Here is a 20,789-nt window from a genome sequence, read left to right on the forward strand (position 1 = left end):
ATATATAGGTCTACATTATGGATGGCACCCAGTGCCTGCTTTTATAAACTGATTGCTGTTCTGTCCTTGCTTGCTCTAGAGGAAGGAGGTGTTCAATCCAAACAGGCATCTTTCTGCTAAATGACCTTTGCTCAGCCTTCTTCTGGTTATAACTTCACAACATGTCGGCAGCGTTGGATTAAACTAGGTTTAGCATCTACTCAGTAATTCCTTGAGCAGTAGGTTTTCTTATTTAAAGCAATACAGGAGAACTCTGCTTTGTTGCCAGTGCTCGGGGGATGGTTTTATGAGGAGACATAATTTGACTTAGAATATTCCCACTTCCTTTAACAGTGTGCTGTATTTTAATAGAGTTCCCATATATTATGCAAACGAAATGTTTTACAGACTTGTCACAGATGGCAGTTGGAAGTGACTATTGGACGATCACTCCATACCATCTTCTTAAAAACGACAGGCTTGATTTGTCTCCCTGTGATCCCTAATTTGAGGCGCATAAGCCATAGAAGTAAGAAAAACTTCTAAAGAGTTATGCAGGGGTGGGAAAATACAAAGTTCTTTGAGGAGAGACTAGGAGAAAATATCTTCCTGTGTGTTTCCTGAAAGAAGAATTTTATGCCTCCACTAATAAGTGTTAGTTTTGTTTTTTTTTTTTTTACTATATATTATGCATTGTGCTGGGAGGAAGGTGAGTGGAGAGAAAGACCAACGTATCTGAGAGCTTTTGGGGCTGTTTCCTACAGAGTTAAGCACTGCTCATTAGCAAAATTGTAGGTCAAATTTTCCCATCCTACTCATCTCTTTGAGGTCCTTCCAGACCACTTTTGGAGCATCCCCCAAACTGCATATTTTCTGGAATCCATTTTCTGCTTCAGGTGCCATTCACCTCTCCCTATGCCAGCCTCTCATGGCCATCTGACCTGTATTTCATGAAAGCAGAGCCTTTCCCCCATTTTCATTTATTACTCCTGTTTCTAAATCAGGTCACCATGAACATTTCCATGGAGCTTAGCTCATTGATTGAATGAGCCACCCTTTGTTTTAGTGAATGCAAGTTGGCGGAAAGAAATCCAGCTAAGCTAGTTTGGTAGAAATGGGGATTGTTCATAGGACACAGAAAGTTCATAGAAATAGGGGACAGGAAATACTGTAAAGCCAGGGTCTCATGGGAAATGAAACTGGGGGGTGAATCTGGATCTAAACAGCTCTGGGAGCCTCAACAATCACAGAGGCCACAGACTTCGTTCGAATGCTTTGTTATCATTATGCTTTGGCAGTCTTTCATGTGTCCTTAATTTTTTGCCCTGCTGTCAACCCATCCAATGTTTCACAGTCCCAAATCCAGCTTCCTTGGAAGTGGATGGGTTGGCCTGAACTCACCTTTTCCCTTTATTTCCCTGGTCATTGGTCAGCCTATGGTTGATTCTTCCTTGAATTGGGTGTTCACTTCTGGTCCAATCAGATGAAATTGGATTGGGCTGTGTTGGGGGGAGAGTGTGGAAGAAGAATCACGCACAATTGGAGTATCAGAGGCTATGGCCAGAGAGCAGTAGTTTGAGAGAGGGGCGTGGGTATATCGTCTAAGATAAGGTAGTCGCATTTGTCTGCAGGGACCTTTATAGAAAGGTTGAGTTTTGGGAAGATGCTAAGGATAGATATGGTGGTTTTCACTTATGTTGAAATTATATTGCATGAGCATTTCATATTTTGCCCAGAGTTTATTCCAGACAACAGTTAGAAAATAGGAGACTTACGTATGTCCTCTGTGTGTGTGTGTGTGTGTGTGTGTGCGCGTGTGCGTGCATGCATGTGCTCTACGCACACACATGCCGTAGGGACAGGGAGGATTAGTATAAACTTTTCGTGCCAGAAGAGACCTTAGAGATCCTTGGGCTCAACCCACACATTTCACAGATGAAGAAATCAGACTCATAAAGTTTATGTGACTAGCTTAAGGGCATACAGCTATTAAGTGGCAGAAAAGAGACTCAGTTATCTTGATTCCTCATCCAATGAGCTTTATAACCCAGCTCTATTATATTTTTGTCTCCAGAAAAAAATCTTTGTTAATTGAAACAGGACCAAACATATACTATGCTTTGTCATCACATGGTTCGCTTATTACCTTTCAAGTCCTAGCTCAAAGCCCGCCACTCCAAAGGGCCACCTGGACACTGCCTCAGGTGGGTCCCACTCCTTGTCCCTTGGTTTTCTATTACATTATTATTTTCATAGCTTTATATCACTTAGTCCAATCTTTAATCACCTTATTTATTTTTCTCATTTTCCTCCTTCGCTAAAATAGGAGATTCCAGGAAAGTAAAGGTTGTTTCTCTTCACGCCTGTATCCTCAGCTCCTGTGATCATGCTCAGCACATGGTAAGCACATATCCATAATTAATCAGACCTCTGTGAATTTAATAAATATAAATATTAAAATATCAATAATAAACCTTTTGGGGGAGCACATAGACTCTTTTCCGGTCATACATACTTCTTAATTATTGAGGTCACACAAAGTTTTATGTTCCTGTGGTATTAAATTTCTCTAAAGGTCTCTACATATTTTTGTATGCTGTGTCACAATTGTAGGCTAAAACAAAACCTGGAACTCACAGCAAAGGGAACGAGCAACATCTGATTCAGATGTGGCTTTACCTGTGTGGGTGTATTCTATATAAACTGTGAGTGCGTTCATGACAGAGAGTAACTTGGCTTAGAGATGCTGCACCCCAAATATCCTTTTTGTTTGTGAATGTTCCTGTGACTCGCTGACGATAAGAACTGTTCATTCTTATTTCTGGCTCTTGGCAGCCTACAGATGCTTCCTGTTAGTGCTCCTGGCAGGTTCCTGGTGGGGCCTGTTGTTTATTGCCCTATCTATCGAGTCCTATTTATTTTTAAAATAAACTTTAAGTATACTGTAAACTCCCTTCACAAACAGATTTTTCCTCCTCTTTCACACTTGACAAGCCTCTAAAAGAAATAGTAACTCTGTCTCATATATATTTGAACCTGAACCTTTTAGGAAAGAATTATACTTAAAGTACCCAAGAACAGGGATGGTCTCAGCCCAAAATCTCCCTTGCAGCTATTAATTCTCTTTCCCTCAACCTCTCCTTCTCTCTTTCTCTTTCACTCCCTTCTTTTTTATTGTATTATCTCATTCCTGTTTCCATACTGCCCTCTCCTCCCCGTAATCATCCCACCCCAGGTCAAATTCTCTGGTTCAACTGCCATCTATATCTTTCTTAAATACTGCTTACATAATGTAAATGTCTTTATCAAAAAGTTTAAAGGATTTGCTTTTTGCAAGCTCATCAAGTCTAAACATTATACATCTCTTTCTTGGTCCTCAATCATGTAAACCTACTATTCCTTTCATCAGTAATCTCTACTATTTTCCAACACAAAGGTGATGAGAAAGGACATTGACGTGGGACAACATAAAAGAGCTTGGAATTTAGCGTCTTTGACGAAGTCTCCTAACTTCTCTTGTATTTCCTCACTGGAAAGGTTTTTACCCAGTATTTATTTGGGTAAACGTTCCTGGTATTCTCTAAATATTTCCAGCTCTTCTTCTGAGCACATGATAGTACTTTTCAATTTACGCATGGTTATATGACTTGTTTTTGCTAATGCAATCTGAGTGGAAGTTCTGTGTTTCAGTTGTGCATAGAAGTTTTTTAGAGGCAGCGTGTGATTTGCTATGGTCCCTTCCCTCAGTGAAGCAAATATGGAAGCATGTGTTGAGAAGGAACCTCCATTATCCTGAGGTCTTGGCTGTTAACAGTAAGCAGAGCCTTCTACTGATCCACCATGGATATGTAGCAAGAGATATTGGGGTCATTTGTTATTGCAGCAAGTCTTGTCCTATCCTAACTGACACATTTACTTTGCAAGATTGTTTGGAGGATGAGTGAAAATATCTAATATCTAATATGTAAAGCATCAACATAATATGCAATCAGTAAATGGTAGATGCCTTCATCAGTAGTCTAATTATCGTCTTTGTTACCATTGTTTCTTTGTTAGGTGTTGTGTGTTCTTTTTATTCCATATTTTGTTTTTTCCCATTATCTTATATGCTATAAATACGTATTTACATTTCTGGCCCTTCAATAAATTACAAGATCTTTGAAAAGGACAAGATACTTCATATGTCCTAATTCAGGCATTCTCAGTTAAGTTTGGTATCTATTCCAACTAAATGCTACCATGGTAGCATAGAAGCATTTATAGACAGTACATTAACAAATGGGTGTATTTGTGTTCCAGTAAACTTAATTTACAAAAACAGGAGGCAGAACATAGTTTGCTGACCCCTGATTTAGACTCTCTTCTTATCCCCTCTTTCTCCTTTTCTGTCTTTCAGTTTTAGTTTGCCTCTGTCTTTTCTGGGTGTGACTGTGCTTTCTGCTGCCACAGGCAGAATTTTTCTAATGGCAGATAGAAACAGTCACCAGTAGCCCCAAGTCTATGTTATAAAGGGAGCAAATCCCTTTCTCCCAGTGTTCTTCTTGGATAATATACCACCCTTGGACCAATTTCTGCTGGCAGGACATGGGAATTCCTGATTGATCAGGCCTGAGTCATGTGATTACCTCTGTGATCACAGAATAGTTGAGACACTGTGGTTGATGTACCCTTTGGGACCACCTGGGTTAGGGATGGGAGAAAGAGGGATGTTTGGTAGAAATAATAGGATGCTCATTATAAGCCTCATTTCTCCTACCTATGCAGAGAAGCAGGAAAGAACCTAGTTCAGAGGGCCATCCCTAACAATTCTTCATTGTGTAGTGGACTTATTATTTTATAGCCAATCTCACTGGTCATTCCTCAGAGACCTCCTGTGGGGTCTGGAAACAAAAGCATTGGCTGAGATTTTGGATAGATTGTATGTGAGAAGCAGGAAAGCGAGCAACAAAAGAAGACTCTTAAGCTTCTACCTTAAGCACTTGGGTGAGTAGAGGTGCCCTGTATTCAGATGATTAAAAATCATTTCCCAAACTGCGAAGGGGAAACAACAACATGCATAATCTCCAATTGGCTTCTAAGTATTTTTCTAATGATCTGAGAAAACTCACAAATCTTTATGAAAGGTAATAAACAAAGCAATATGATGGTATATGAGTCAGGACTCTCTGGAAGCTATCCAAATCCTTCTCGGCCATATGGGGAACACCTGAAAATTCCTAATATGAAATGCCATAATAAGGGAAAAGACTTATTCTTGTTATTCTTGGGCACATGAGTTCTGCCTAAAGGGCATTACTGGCTACCATGGATATGTGTTGGACACTCAAAATCTGAGTCAGTTTGAGATACCAGTACTTCGTCTATTTTTACTTGGCTCAGAAAATTTAATGAAATTATACAAATCCCTGAAATCTAATATTTTTATGTGATAAGATTGTGTAAGAGGAGGGGGTGGAAGAGAAGTTTGGAAAATGTGGTGACAGATGGTAAGTGGGCTCAGGCACATAGCGTTCCTATATATAGGGGAGGGGACAATCTGGTTAATCAAGGGGTGGGGGAGCATTTTTAAATTTAGATTCAAGTATTTTATATATTCAGCAACATCATTTACTGAAGCAGCCTAGCTGGATAGAACTTAAAAATTTTTTTTTGGTTGGGGTGGCTTGTGTGATATATATTTTCAACAGTTTTGCATATTCTTTCATGACGTCTGCATTTGAAAAGCAAATGGTCTGTATAGGCTTTGAGTATGTCTTTTGAGAGAGGGCTGGGAATATGTATTTCTAGAGAGTTCCTTCCAAGGAGATTTAATGACATTTTAAAAATTAGGGTCATCACAGCTAATTTAGCAACATTTGAAAATTAAAGTGAATGTTTTCAATGAAGACTTTATTCTTCAGTAGAACGAACAATGGGCTGGAAATGAGGACACCTGAAATCTAGGCCCAATTCTATGTAACATTAAGGCCAGGTAGATTGTGCTACCTTGCATGAGTCATTTCAGCTGTTTGGGTCTTAATCTTCTCATTTTTAAAATGAAAGTTTTGGTTAAACAATCTTTGGGATATTTTTAGTTTTATATTTCCGTTGTTGTAGGCTGTCTCTTAATGCTCCATTAATTCGGATGCTTTTGGTTGCAAGTAACAGAAAGCCACGCTCAAACTGCCTTAAACTATTACAGGGCAAGTCTAACACTGAGTGGACTTCAGCACTTGTTTGATTCATCAAAGGACATTTTTCCACACTTGTTCACTCTACTTTTCATGGTATCAGTCTCGTGTTAAGGTTGGTGCCTCTTCAGAATCTCCAAATGCTTGTTAATGACTCTTAGTCAATGACCTGCTTCCTTGTTTAGGTCTGGAAGAAAAGAAAAAAAAAAAAAAATCACTTCCTAAAGCTGTCTTGGATGAATTAAAAAGTGTCTTTCCAAGAGATCTCTGGAAACCTGTCCTTGCATATTATTGGCACAAACTGAGTTTTGTGCTTATCCCTGATTATGGCCAGGGGATGGGGCTACCCTGAGCCACAGGAGAGCCTCCTAGAACCAGCAGTTAGCTCAGTACGGGGGGTTGTGGCTAAACGATAGAAAATCAGGGAGAGGGGATGTATGTAAATGGAGCAATCATGATGTTTACTAACCATTGCTTGGAACACCTAAGGTTCACATCATCTATGCAGTTAAATATGAGGTAGGAAAAAACCCCAAATTAATGAAATAGAGTTCTTATATGGTAAATATTATCATATCAAGCACATAGTAAGCTTTCAATAAAGATGCATACAATGGGCTAACCTTCAATCTCTTAAACACAGAGAACGTGCCTCTTAGTTGGCAACTAATTAACAAGAGATCGCAGGTATTTGTGGGGTTGCCACAGTGACCAGAGACTTACTGCAGTAAGTTTTTGTTTTAGTCAGTGGTTTTCAAACTTGGCTGCACGTTGGAACCACTCAGGGAGCTTTGAGAAACACTGTTGCCTGAGTTCCACCTCCAGAGATCCTGTTTTGAGTGATCTGAGGTAGGGTCCGGGGCATTTAGAGTTTTAAAATCTCCCCAAGTTACTGTAACTCAGTCAAGACTGAGGACCTCTGGTTTAGGGAATCTAAGTATTCCCTAAATACTTGAGTGTGTATTGGGTGTGCTCAAGTACTTTGTCCTACCTGCTTCAATCATGTCCAGCGTTTCCCTTGAACTCCTTTTTATAATTCTCTTTTCCTCTACTCTAAACTAGCAACTGCTGTATTCTCCTCTCTGAGCTGGGACTCTCAGGGATACCACATGCTCATCATTACAGTATGAACGTGAGGGTGGAAACTAAGAGTGGGAAAAGCCTACTTTCAATATGGTGTAATAGGAGAAAGGGACAAAAGGGTGGATGAGAAAAAACAAGCCGTGCAAAAAGCCTTTCTCTCTGGCACTGGGATGTGGATGGAGATGCCCATTTAGGCGTTCTCAGACTCAGATTCCCACACAGACACCCATACGTGTGCAGACACATCATCTGAAATTCTTCCCAGCCTCCTCCCTGCTCAGCCCACTGCCAACCGCTTGCTTAGAACACTGCTGCAAATTCATAAAACACCTAAAACATGAATAAATGAGCAATGGCTGTGTTTATTCATTCACTGACACGTTCATTTATTCATCTAGTCTGTAAATACTGATTGAGCACCTACTATGTGCCAGGTACATTGTCAGATGGAGAGTGAACAGTGATGAATAAAACAGGAGTTTAGAGCCTGTACAAAGGCCCTGAATCTAGATAGTATTTGGAGTATGTGAGATGGGGCAATGATTATCTTGTGAACCAGTTCTTGAGTTGTGTTCTCTGTACTTGGTTTGTGGCATGAATGCTTGCTGAATGAATGGATACCTGAATGCATTACTGAGAGAAGATCAGAGTGACTGGAGCATGGTGAATGTGGGAGTAGGTAGGGAGGAATGGAATGATATTTAGATTGAAAATATGGGCAGACATTGGTTGTGTTGGGTCTTGTGGTCTGTGGTTTTTATTTACTTAAAAAAATTTTTTTTATTAATTAATTAATTTATTTTTAGCTGCATTGGATCTTTGTTGCTGCACGCGGGCGTTCTCTAGTTGTGACAAGCGGGGGCTACTCTTCGTTGCGGTGCATGGGCTTCTCATTGCGGTGGCTTCTCTTGTTGAGGAGCACGGGCTCTAGGTGCGCAGGCTTCAACTGTTGTGGCTCGCAGGCTCTAGAGCATAGGCTCTGTAGTTGTGGCACACAGGCTTAGTTGCTCCGTGGCACGTGGGATCTGCCTGGACCAGGGCTCGAACCCGTGTCCCCTGCATTGGCAGGCGGATTCTTAACCACTGCTCCACCAGGGAAGCCCTGGTCTGTGGTTTTTAAACCACATTATATTCTGTGCATTGGAAAACCATTGCATGTTTTCAAAAAGGGAATGATAGGGTCAGGGAAAGTCTCTCTGAGGCCAGAGGGATAAAAAAAGAGCCATCTGGGAAAAGAATAAATGGAAGAATGTTCCAGAAAGAGGGAACAAATTGTGCAAAAGCTTTGAGTCAAGAAGGCATTATGTTTGAAGGCCTGAAAGGCACTATGCTTTATCTGGGGATTTGGAAATGAAAGTTAGTCTAGTGAAGTGAAGAGAAAAGAAAAGAAAACAGACAAATCTGGTACTGAGCAGTAGATGCTGTAGCACATGTGGTTGGCACCGAATCTTATCGAGGTGGAGGGGAGGGGTGTCCACCCTAGACTTGGGAGGCCAAGAAAAACTCCATGGAGAACAGTGCACCAGAACCAAATCTAGAAAAGTAGGTCGATTTGGGAGAAGGAAGGGGAATAGGAAAGGTAAGTGGAGATGGAAGGGGAGCAAGAATGTCTCAAATTTAAAAAGTTGAGGTTGCAAAGGCATAAGAAAACATCTTAAAACTTAGAGCTAAATCTTAGTTAGAGCCTAGATATCAAATTTAATTTTAAAAGTTTATAGAGATTTGTAATATGCCAGACATTCTGATATGCATCTTAATGATAATCCTTTGAATCGGTGAGGCAACTCAGGGAAAATTACTTAAATAGGACTGGGCAGTTAGTAAGTGGTGTTGCTGAAAGAAGGACCCAAGCTGTCTGACTGCAGAGCCCATTCTCTTAGCCCTTCTATTATACTGCCTCACTGACCAAGTCAAAACATAAAGAAATCAAAGGAGGGAGGCCCAAGGAGATATGGATTAAAAGATACGTATTTCTATTTTTCAGTTTTTTTTCTTTTTCTGGAAATTATCTCTTTCCCACAATTAAAATTCAAACCAGATAAACGAGAATAGATAATCAGCCACATTAATAATAAGACAAAGACCAGAAGAGAAATTTACTTGAAGGCAGATCAAGTACAAACCTAGAGTGTCAAGAAAATTTCATAGGATTTAAACCCACAGCAGGCAAAGGGGATTTATGTTTTTCTGTTGTAGTTAACCATTGGCGTCATATAGGATCCTACAGAGAAAAGAAAAATATTCTTGTTGTTAATTCTCTGTCTTGCGTAGAAGGAAGTTTCCTGCCACAAAAGTAAGATTAACCACAATTTACAAGCAACAGAGGGATGAGGAATGTTTAGAAAAAGAAAAGTACTTTAGGTTGGTTATATAGATTAAGGTCACCATTAGAGGAATAGTTATTGACATTGGAAAGTGTGATATTTTCAGAGAAAAAAAGCAGATTATAAGACCTATGTGTGTGTGTGTGTGTGTGTATATATATATATATATATATATATATATATATATATAAGCAACAAAACCAACCAGGCATTTTTAGAAAGTGAAAGGAGAATGTGCACTTAAATGCTAATACTGGTGACTTTCATGTGACAGATTCTAGATGAGTTTAAAAATTTTCTATTTAGATCTTAAGTTTACTACCTTTCAAAAATACTAATATATTACTTTATAAGTAGAAAAAAGTTATAAAAATGGCAAAGTACTTTAGTCCTAAAAGGACATATGAAAACATTACTAACTTTTGTCCACACTGTGATTGTCTTTAATATTGATTCTTTCTTCCTCATTATTGTCTTAATTTTCATTTAAGTATCAAACCTCCCTCACTCCATTCATCTCTTTTGGAGGAAGCTGATTTCTCTCTTGATTTGGGTCTGGGGCTTATGGTGCAGCTCAAAGTCCAACAATGTGACCTTGTCCCCCTGGCCAAGGTAACTGGCTCAAGGAGGGGCAAGTGACCCAAGTCAAGCTAAGGAGCCGTGAGAAATGGTTTGCTGGGGGAAGCTAAGAAAGACTCTTGTTCATCTGAGAGAGCTTCTTGAAACAATCCTTTCTGTTGCCATTATATGGATGAAGAAGCTCATAGCCCAGACAGCTGTTGGCAGCTATGTTTCATCCATGGTGGGGAGCCTGCCTTAGAATGACACCTTGAAGGGCAGAGAGAGAGTTGAAAATGAGCAAGATCCTTGATAGTTTAGTGGAGTTACTGGGTCAAACCCACCTGGAGGTGAGTCCCACCTGTGAACTGTCTACCTGCAAGAAGCCATACATCCTCTTTATTATTTACTGCAGTTTGCATTGTTTTCGTTTGTGTATTTTTTTTCTATTACTTGTAACCAAGCCCATTCTACCTTCTTCTATGATATCCTAGTTTTGGAAGGTTACTGTCAGGTGATTCAAATTTTTCTTCTAGCTTACTGAAAATTATTTGATGTCACAGGGTTTATTTTCCATAACATAGCTGGTATATTTTAGAGCTGTGCTGTTCAGTAAAGTATCCGCTAGCCATATGAGGCTATTTAAGTTTAAATTAGTTAAAATGAAATAAAATTAAAAATCAAAAAATTCATTTCCTTGGTTGCACTAGCCACATTTCAAGTGCTTGATAGCCACACGTGGATAGTGGCTACCATCTTGGCCAGCACAGATACAGAACATTTCTAGTATTGCAGAAAGTTCTACTGGATAGTGCTGTGAGAGGGAGAGAAAGAGAGAGAACATCAGATGAGGAGACATATTCTAACGTGACCCACACAAGTGAAGTCAGTGTATTCCCTCAGGTAAGCCTCTTCCCGTTCTTAGATCTTTTTATTTCCTCTAGAACAGAGAGGCTGGACTAGGAGGCTTTTGGGGGGATTTCTTCTAGGTTCAGTATAATGAAATTCTAAGTGCTTTCTTTTTATTTTTAACATTTGTAGACTTTTCTTTATTCTCCAGGGATCAACTGTGAGTTCTACCATCAGATCATATTTGGATATCAAATACTAAGAACCAGGACTGAAAATTCAGGACAGTTTCATTTTTTTCTTCTAGCAAAAAAAAAAAAAAAAAAAAGAAGACTCCAACACAGATTTAGTGGCAGGTAGCTAAGGGTTTAAACAATATATGGGCCAATTTCCTTTACTTAGTGCCATAACAATAGACTCACACAGAACAAGGGAGTCATCCTTAATATTCGCCACTTCATACATGTGTGCTACCAAAAAGAATGAATAAAGGCTACTGGGGAGGGTACAAAATCTACTTATTTCTAGAAAAACAGTTTGCTGTGCATGCCATCTTGATAGTGGCCTTATATTTTATTTTTGATTCATTGATTATTATTTATTTATGATGCCAACATTTGAGTGCCTACTATATGTCAGGTAGTATATCTAGGCTCGATTCTGAAGATATGGTACTGAGCAAGGTGCCAGTTTTCCTTCTCTCATGGTGATTCTGGTAAAGAGGTAAACCAGATATCATAAATAATTCCAGAAATAGTTATTTACAATGGTCGTTAACCTACAGAGATGATATCCTGAGGGCTATGAGAGCATAACCACAACGAGTTGATCTGGTTTGGAGCATTCCAGAAGACAACTGGGGGAAAGTTTCCCTATCCTACTCAAGGATCCAAGAGAGGAGTATAGTAGGAGCCGAGAGTGAGAGTGTTTGTAAAAGATGAGGCTAGAGAAGTAGAGAGGGGCCAACTCATGCAGAGCCCTGTCAACCATGGTCATGAACTTGGGCTTTATTTTAAGCTCAATGAAAAACCATTGAAAGATTTTCAAATAACAAGAGTGGCATGATCAACACGCACCTCAAACACATTCCCTCCGGCTGCAGAGTGGGGAAGAGATGGGTGGGATGTACGAATTTGAAGGCAAGTGGACTAGTTAGGAAAGTATTACCATAGTTCAGGTGAAAGATGGTGGTAACTTGGGTGAAGATGTTTGAATGGAGAGGGAGAGAATAGAGAGATTTAAGACATAGACTGGAAGTCAAATTGATAGGAAGTGACGTTGAAAGAGGGAGTTCATGGAGAGGGAGATGGCCGTCTTCATTTCTGGCTGAACCATTGAGAGGGTGAAGGGCCATTTCTTAGATCAGAGTAGTTATGGGGGATGGCGATTATGAATCCGGCTATGAATCTGAGAGTTTTATAAACCATAGAAATCATGTTATTTTCTTTATTATCATCAAAGCAGTCATTTTCATGACCTTTACGTGCTTATAAAATATGTTCATATTCTCGTAAGGAAGAGACCACTTGGTCTCTAAAAGGACAGTTCATTTATTACTTTGATTAGTGCAATGGAGGTGAAGCTGTTTGTGGTTTCAACTTTCTTTCTGTTCTAAAAGCAGAATAAGGAGATGAGATGTGGAAGAACAAAAGAAATGACCTTATTCTTTTTTTCTCTGCTGCCTGGAAGACAGACAAGATAAGCAATGAGGAATTATAATTGATAAAGTGATTGTAGAGATAGGCTGCTGGAGGTGGAAAATGAAACTCCGACACAAAGGTTATCTTTTCTTCCAGCCTAAGAGAAATCTTGCCTTCCATTTCCCTTTTCTTACAGTTACGGAAAATTCTGCATTATGTATCCAGATCCAAATTACAGAACTGAGAATCACCAGTTTTATAGAAAATGATTCAGCCTCTGCTCATTTCTCTGTTACCATTAATTTTTATTCCTTCTGGAGCAGTTGTTTGGCTTTTTTTGGTTTGTGTGCTTTTGTTTGGTTTTTTACCTTATGGATGCTGTAAATTTTTAAGAAATAATTTTTCTCTTCTTCACTTCTACTGCTAGGAAGCTTAGTCAAAATAGTGCTTCCTTTGTACCACTGATGCTTTGCATTTCACGTTCAAACTTCACATTAGGCTCATCTTACTTTGCTTACTTGGTCTTTTATCTTTATCATGTGAAATTTTTTATTTCTTGCCAATATTGCTTGCCTAGAATTTGGTTGCTTAGAGCTTAGGCTCTGAAAATCAAATGTGAGTTTGCATCAAAGTTTTTCAACCTTACTAGAGGTGTGGCATTAGTTCAATCACTTGACTTCTCTGAAATTTGTATTTTCACCCATAAAATAAAGATCACTGTAATACAGACCTATTAGCATTTTTGTGAGAATTAAATGAGACACAACATGTGAACGCTGAACCAGGGCTTGGCACATAGAAAGAGTCTCCCCTGCCAAAAAAAAAGGGTACTAATACAGTAGTATCATCATCATCATTATTATATGATCATCAATCACCATCAATATTATATATTATTTAAACTGCCATTCTGTTGTTGTACTTCACCTGCTTTCTCTTCATTATCCTTTTCCTCATCTTAGCTTAAATGTATTTTGAAAAAATGCCAGGTACAGAATAGAGTAGTAAATAAGACAAGTATATAAACTTTATTTAGGCCCCAAAGTAAGACTGACAAGCTAGGGGTGTTGCTGTGTATCTGGTATGGGGCACATACTAGGACACCAGAGTAGACAGGAAAATTTTAAGTGAGTTCCAGAAAAAGAGTGATGCAACACAAATGATTTATGCAATTGGGTTATGGGAGAAAGATAGGGTAACATTATTACTTAGCCAAGGGAAAAGGTATATTGTCTTCTCATGATCAGGGACTGAAAATAGACATTGTCAGCCAACTGATAGGTAGACCCAGTGACTACAGAAAAGAGAAATTGGGATTCAAAGTTACAGAAGGCATATAGATTAGAGATAATGGCAATGATCCTCTCATCCACGCCTTCATTTCCATCAGCCATTGAAATGGAACAAGAAAAAACATCAGCATTGTGAAATCACAACCAAAATGCGTTATTTCAAGAAATACTTAGAACTGTTTTAAATGGCATACATCTAAACCACTTTCATTTGCATTGGACCAAAACTTGGCATCTTTCTCAGCCCAGATGTAATTTATTTAAATTCCTTTAGTTGTTTTTCAATTTAGAAATATGCATAGACATAAAATCTTGCATGTCTCAAATTTGTTTTCCCTGCACATTTGTGAATTCAAATTAGCCAAATTATTAAGTGGATTGTTCTTAAACTAAAGTAAGGATGGCTTTTATTTCTAATGCCGAGAAATGAAAAGTGTGGTCATCAGGGGAATGAGGGATTTTCTGGTGGTACTTTGGGCCTGGATCCAGGATTTTACCCCTTCAGTGGGTTTCCCAGTTAACTTAGTAACATGTAGTATACATGAGTTTTTTGTATTTTGAAGCTTTTGTAATCATTTGAAGAGACGCAGGGTGGAGTCCTATTCCACAGGATATAGTTTTCCACCAGGAAATCCCCTTTGGACATTTCTGTTCTCAGTTCTTTTCTTCTAAGCCTCTGGAGAACCTCTGCATTTCTCTCTCTCTCTCTTTATCTCTCTCTGTGCTTCTCTGCCCCCCACCATTTTTTCCTCGCTCCAGGTTTCTGCCCTATTGCATCCTCTATCTGCCATTCCTCCCTCCCCCTGCCTTTTATTATGTAGGGCAATATGCTGAACATTCTTGGCTATTTAAACATTCTGAGTGTTTTATCTTTCACTCCCAATTATTTTCATTAGGCCTTTCTTCTGAGTAAATGTGGGTTTCTCCATGGGGAGAAGTTCTGGTAAATAGGATTTTCTCTCTTTTTTACATAAACAAATGTACATATATACATAGATACTGTATTTGAAATGTATATATTTAGGAGTTTGGCCCAACTGAGTAGGTATCTTGAATTCATGTAACTGGAAGAACTAAAACAATTGTGCTGTAGTCCATTGCCTTTTGCAGTATTGTGCTTGTATAACCGAATGATTGAGCAGGGCATGGCTGTGGGCACGTAAGTGATCAGTTTATAACTCCTGACTTATAAGAACCTGAAGGGATTCTAGCTGCAATCATCAATGCTCTGGATTTATCACTGCTCTGATCAAAAATCTCCAATGGATTTCTATAGCAGGGGGCTCTGTGAAGGCAGGAACTGGGTCTGATGTGTATACTGCTGTCTCCTCAGAGCTTAGGGCAGTATATGGAACATAAAAATTCAATTAATACATGATCAATGTAGGTTAAAGTCTTCATCAGTCAGGATAGACTAGGTTATAGTGCAATAACACATAGCCCCCAAATCTCAACTGCCTAAAGAACAGAATATTTCTTATTTACTATCTACATCTATTGTGGGTGGGTAGGGGAAGGGGATGCCTCTGCTCTTTGCAGTCTCTCAAGAATCCAGGCAGATAGTGTAACTAGTCCCTGTTCCAGAGGCAAAGAGGGATCTAGAGGGTGTTGCTTCAACAATTAAATGCTCCAGCCTCAAAGAGATACGGTCAGTTCTGTTGGCACCTCATTGGCTAGAACATTATGGCCCCCTAAACAATAAAGTGATCAAGTGATGGAGTCCTACCATGGTGAAAAGTGCAAAGGCCTAACTTCTTTGAAAGGTGTGAGAGTAATTTTGCTTTGAGATGGAAGAATGGACTAAATTGCCTTAAATGTCAATATCCGTTGATGCTTATATTATTAGGGAAAATGATCATTGGCTGCAATACAGTGGACAAGGTATTTGGAAGAGGAAATGGAACTAGGCTGATATTCTTGTTCCATCACATACATATATAGAAGCCACTTAAAAATGTAAGGGAAAGTCTTTATTCCAGTTGTTTAAAAAAAAATCTAACAATGCCTGAGTGCCTTGAACATAATCCATGAGTATGTGTTTCAAGTTTATTAAATTGAATTGTAGATAAGAAACTATGTTGAGCCTTAGTTTAATCCCTAGAAATGAAAAATATAATGTACAGTTTTCAAATGGTAGCCTTTATTAGCAAATGTGAACTTCCTTTTATTTTTAATGCATTAGCATAACAGAAACAAAACAAAAACAAAAACAAAAACAAAGACATGGGGTAAGTACTACCTTCCACATTTCTATATTTCAAATGCCTGGAATGTGCTCCGTATATAAGTCTTGAATGAATGTATAATAATTTTTTGAGTGTATCTTAATGGTAAAGAAATGAGAAAATATAATGGTTAATTTTGGAGGGTTGTTTTTTCCATGAAGTGTTTAATCCTAGTGTTTAGGAGGTGGGCTCTTGACCCAGATCATTGGGGTTTGAAATCTGCTCTGTCACTTAGTAGCTATAATACCTTGAGCAAGTTTCTTAATCTCCCTATTCACCCTCTGGTTCCCCATCCATGAGTGAAGACAATAATCATTACACCTATCTTATGGGGTGGTAAAAAGGATTAAATTACACCTTATAAGCAACATACTATAGAGTAGTGCCAGCACATGGTAAAGGTTCAATAAACCTTACCTGCTGCTACTGTAGTTATTATCATTTTTGTCTTGATATTGAACAGTCGGTGTGAGCTTTCTATATATACTCACCAACTCAACAATAATGAACGACAGAAATGAAACACGCAACACCATCTAGAACTTTGGCACTCTTGACTTATTCTCACTCTAAGATTTGTATTTACTGTTATCTTGAACTTTGTTTAATGATGAGCTTTAATAAATGGTTGTTAGGGTCCAAAGAGCTATTCTGTGTGTATTGTGCAACTGTGCAGGACCAGTGGGGAAGACTGATGCGTCTGAAGGGTCTCTCATTCTCTCACTCTGTGTAACAGGAGAGGAGGGAATGGCTTCTAAAGACACACTGCAGCATCAAACCTTCCTTCTAATGCCTGTGAAAGGCAAGAGAGTATTCTGAGGCACTTGAAGAGGTTTCTGAGGCTGGAATATTATGAGAACTACCTTGATTTAAAAAAACAATGAAAGACTAGACAGTATGATCTATGACAGTGGCAATCACATCAGTCTTGTTTTCTGCCTTGTCCCCAAGCATCTAACACATAGTAGGTGCTTTATAAGTGATTCATGAAATAACTGATTGAGTTATTGGAATGAATCATTGCTAGTGCAATCTGTAAGTGAAAACTAGGTCACCTTATATGCATCGATGATGTGTAGGTACAATGACATTATATTTCCAAAGAAGAAAGTGTCTAAACCATAATGCTAGAAACAAAATGTTGAACTTCTGAGTGTTTCCTCTCCCCACCCCAGCATGTTATTTGAGGGAAATTTTTTAAAAATGTCTTGAGCATATTTCTTTATCAAAATCCAGTCATCAATGCTGAAAATGACATACTTCTATTTATTAAACATGTTAAAAAACTCAGAAGGTTTGCTTTGGGCTTACGCCTATAAACATCTATATTGTAGTCTAGATAGACCATTTTCCCAGATTTAGCTGCCAAAAACAATCGACAGACTTAAATTTGTGTAAACTCAACAATATTTTGGGTTAACTTACTGGTTAAAAGAACATTAAGAGGTAAGAAATGGCTTACATTTCACTTTCCCATTTGCTGTTAGAGTCTAACACCCATTAACACTATCAGTATTTTGCAGAGTGCTTTTTTCTTTTGTTTCTCCTTCCCTCTTTACTCTTTCGGCAAATGAATAGTATCCGTAAAATCTCTAAGAGAACGACGTACCCGGCAATACAGTGTTAAAGTGCTGCTTGAGTTGTTCAAGAGTTAGTGGGCAGGTATTACGATTCACTGTAGCTGTAATAAAGGGTAATGTCACTTTAAGACATGTGATACTTTACAGAGGAGGGATGTATTGAAAGAGACTATTGCTACTTACAGCGCCATATAGCAGCCCTGCTCCTACATTTTGCTGCCTTACTCTGCCCTGAATGCACTGGAGTGGGGATGGCCCCTCATTAACTATAAACTGATTCTCATCAGGAAACTGCACATTATCTCACCATCACTTCAAAGGTCTCGTCAGGCAGAGGTGACGCCAGGAGATGATTTAAAGGTGAAAATGACAAGGTTTCCAGCCCTCAAACCTTGGTTCCTTTTCTGACAATACAGTCTGAATGAACCCAATGTCTTCTTTACTGTGGGAGTAGCATCGGAAGAGAAAAACATATTTTTAAAATCCTGATAAAGAAGATTATTGGGAAGCTCTTTTTAAAAAAATCTCCAATTGTGGCACAGATGGATTTTAGAAAGTGTTAGAGCTTTCCAATGAACACTAATAGAGTACTCTGCTCTTGGCTGGATTTTTCAGGTAAGAAGCCTCTTTAAGGATTTAAGATTCAGAAAGCAGATTTCAAACCTATTCAGTCAGGTCTAGAGAACTATGTAGGGCTGAATGCATTATTTTGGGGGGGGAAACACCTATTACCGTAGAGACAACCTCTTGGTAAGAGAGTGAGCAAAGAGAGCTATATGCAGGAACCTTGGAAGTAATGCTGAGAATTAAAGAAAGTTAAATGAAAAAAAGGAAAAGAAGGAAAATACTGCAAACGTCAAGTCACAGCAATCTTTTTGAGTGCTAAGATCTGTGTGGAAAGCTGTCATTGAAAAACTGTTGTTTTGATTGTGGTAGGCTTTCTTCAAGTTTAGATGAATTCCTAGTGCATTTTAACTGAAATTCACAAGCAATCATTGCATGCCACAGTCACCTCTATTTTGTCTTTCTGTACTTTGCAGGGTATTTTGAAAAGGCACCCAAATGCATTCATTCCAGAATTCATAGGAGGGGTGTTGTTCTTTATCTTTACTGAAGAGAATGCATCTATGGTACACTGATAGTCCTGAAGACAATGAGGTTAAATCCGTTGTACACAAAAGTAAACAGTGGGCTGTGAAACTAATTATAAAGTGAATGGTCTATGTGAATCACAGACCGGGGCATGAAAGGCACCATGCTGTTGAAAATAATGTTTTCCTACTTTGCACTTAATTATGGTTGTCACCATTTGTCTATTATAGTTCTAAAACCCTTCTTAAAGACTACATCACTCTCTCTCCTAAAACCCATAAATTATCTTGTATTATGTCTATATACACACACACATATAATGTATATGTTTTGCTTGCTGAACATCACAGCTTTGGAAAGAGTACCAATTTCCACGAATAAAGAAGCCACACTGGGAGGTCACTAGGAGGTTTTAAATGTAGCGTTGAAATACTTGAAGTGTATGATTTGACAGTGGAAAGATGAAAAAACGAAGGAAACAATCTAGGTTCCAAAGCTCTATCTAGGAGAAAAGCATATACTTAACTGGATTCCTGTATAGAAAATGCTTCCATGTCACTGGCTAAGGGTGATGCTTCAAGTTTGACTAATTTGACAAATATGAAATGCAGCATAAGGTGTTGTTTGAGAAACTGGACAATATGCAGCGCAGTTGAGCCTTTGTAGCTCCTAAGATCCTCATAGGTGCCGAGAAGACTGTCAAAGTTTCAGCGCTTAAGAAAAGGTGGATGTTCATCCATAAATACATATACCACCTGTATATGCATATTCATCAACACTACAACAAATGCCACGATAGGATCTTAGGAGGCAAAGCAATATTGTAAATTATGGTTTGCTCTAGGAGAGGCGCTTAGATCTTTATCCGAAACTCATTTTGGCTGAAGATAATTCCTTCTGGTTTTAAGTCCAGCCAAAAAGACCTGCTCTTTTAGGAGATTACAACATGCCTCTGAGAAATGATTACTTAGTTTAGGCGACAGCATTGGAATTAAAAATTCATGACTGTAGAATTAAAAAAAAAAAAAAAAAAGAATCCACTATTTCCTTCCAGGCTTATGTCAGACTTGCAATGAAGTTAGAATGAACAGGAGCGTGCAGCCTTTCAATGCCTGGAATAACTATAGCTTAAAGATCATTGTGTAAAACTGCATGTTTAGTCAGGATACAGTGTTACAAACTGCCTAACAGATAGTCAAAAACTTTATTTCTGTATTTTGGCCATCCTAAGAGTTTGGTTTTGAATAATTTCAAAAATGGATTCATGATCTCGTGGAGAGTGACCTCCCTCAATCCCACTTTGTGGCATGACCTCTGCTGGGTCATTAATTCTAACCAGCAAAGTAGCAAAGGCACATGACGTCTGAGACCCCCCTTCTCTCACCAGTGGGACTGACGGAGCTGGGGGCTCAAACCCGGGGGTAATCCTTTCTGTCTAATGTTCTCTTTAGAGAATGGCAATGGTCTCTGCGATGCCCTGGGTCCTGTATTTGTGGATAAGTGCTTGTGCGATGCTGCTCTGCCATGGATCCCTTCAGCACACTTTCCAGCACCATCACCTGCGCAGACCAGGTAAGTTGGAAGCTGGCTCCACAGCAGCCTCCCGTCTCGCCGCTGTCGCTGTCGTTTAACAGATGGTTGAAGGCAAGTGACAGAAAGTGCTGCAGGGTGGGCAGCTTGCCTCTGAATTTCAAGACTTGTTGGCTGGATGCTTTGGGGCAAGAGGGGGAACACTCAAATGTCTTGGAGGTATTTCTAATAACTTCTCAGAAAAGGTGGTTTTCTCTAAGAGTCCCGCCACCCCTTGGCACACACCTTAAAAAGTAGAAGTCGTTTGTTTTGGGATACTTTGGCCAAGGGCGAAATATTCTGCAAAAGGTGGGATAACTTTCAAGACTTGAGGAATTGTTAAGGAGGCAAAATATGATCTTTGCAACCAAGAAAATAATGTGTCCGTGTTCCTGGGATGCATTTTTATCTGGCATAGATACCATAAT

General features: G+C 39.0%; 1 protein-coding gene across 3 annotated transcripts in view; it reads left to right on the forward strand.

The window, feature by feature from the left end:
* The first annotated feature begins 2,127 nt into the window (after positions 1-2,127).
* TAFA1 (TAFA chemokine like family member 1) overlaps positions 2,128-20,789 on the forward strand; it is a 488,787-nt gene continuing 470,125 nt past the window's right edge. For 2 of the 3 annotated variants that reach the window (XM_036869184.1, XM_036869185.1), the window contains exons 1-3: positions 2,128-2,183; positions 2,306-2,379; positions 20,244-20,364. In XM_036869184.1, the coding sequence (XP_036725079.1) occupies positions 2,377-2,379; positions 20,244-20,364 (124 nt within the window). In that variant the 5' untranslated portion in view covers positions 2,128-2,183; positions 2,306-2,376. Of the gene's footprint in view, positions 2,184-2,305; positions 2,380-6,933; positions 6,999-20,243; positions 20,365-20,789 lie in introns of those variants that run through there. The other variant, XM_036869186.1, reaches the window with a different exon arrangement.

Source organism: Balaenoptera musculus, chromosome 11 (assembly GCF_009873245.2).
Source record: "Balaenoptera musculus isolate JJ_BM4_2016_0621 chromosome 11, mBalMus1.pri.v3, whole genome shotgun sequence".
NCBI lineage: Eukaryota > Metazoa > Chordata > Mammalia > Artiodactyla > Balaenopteridae > Balaenoptera > Balaenoptera musculus.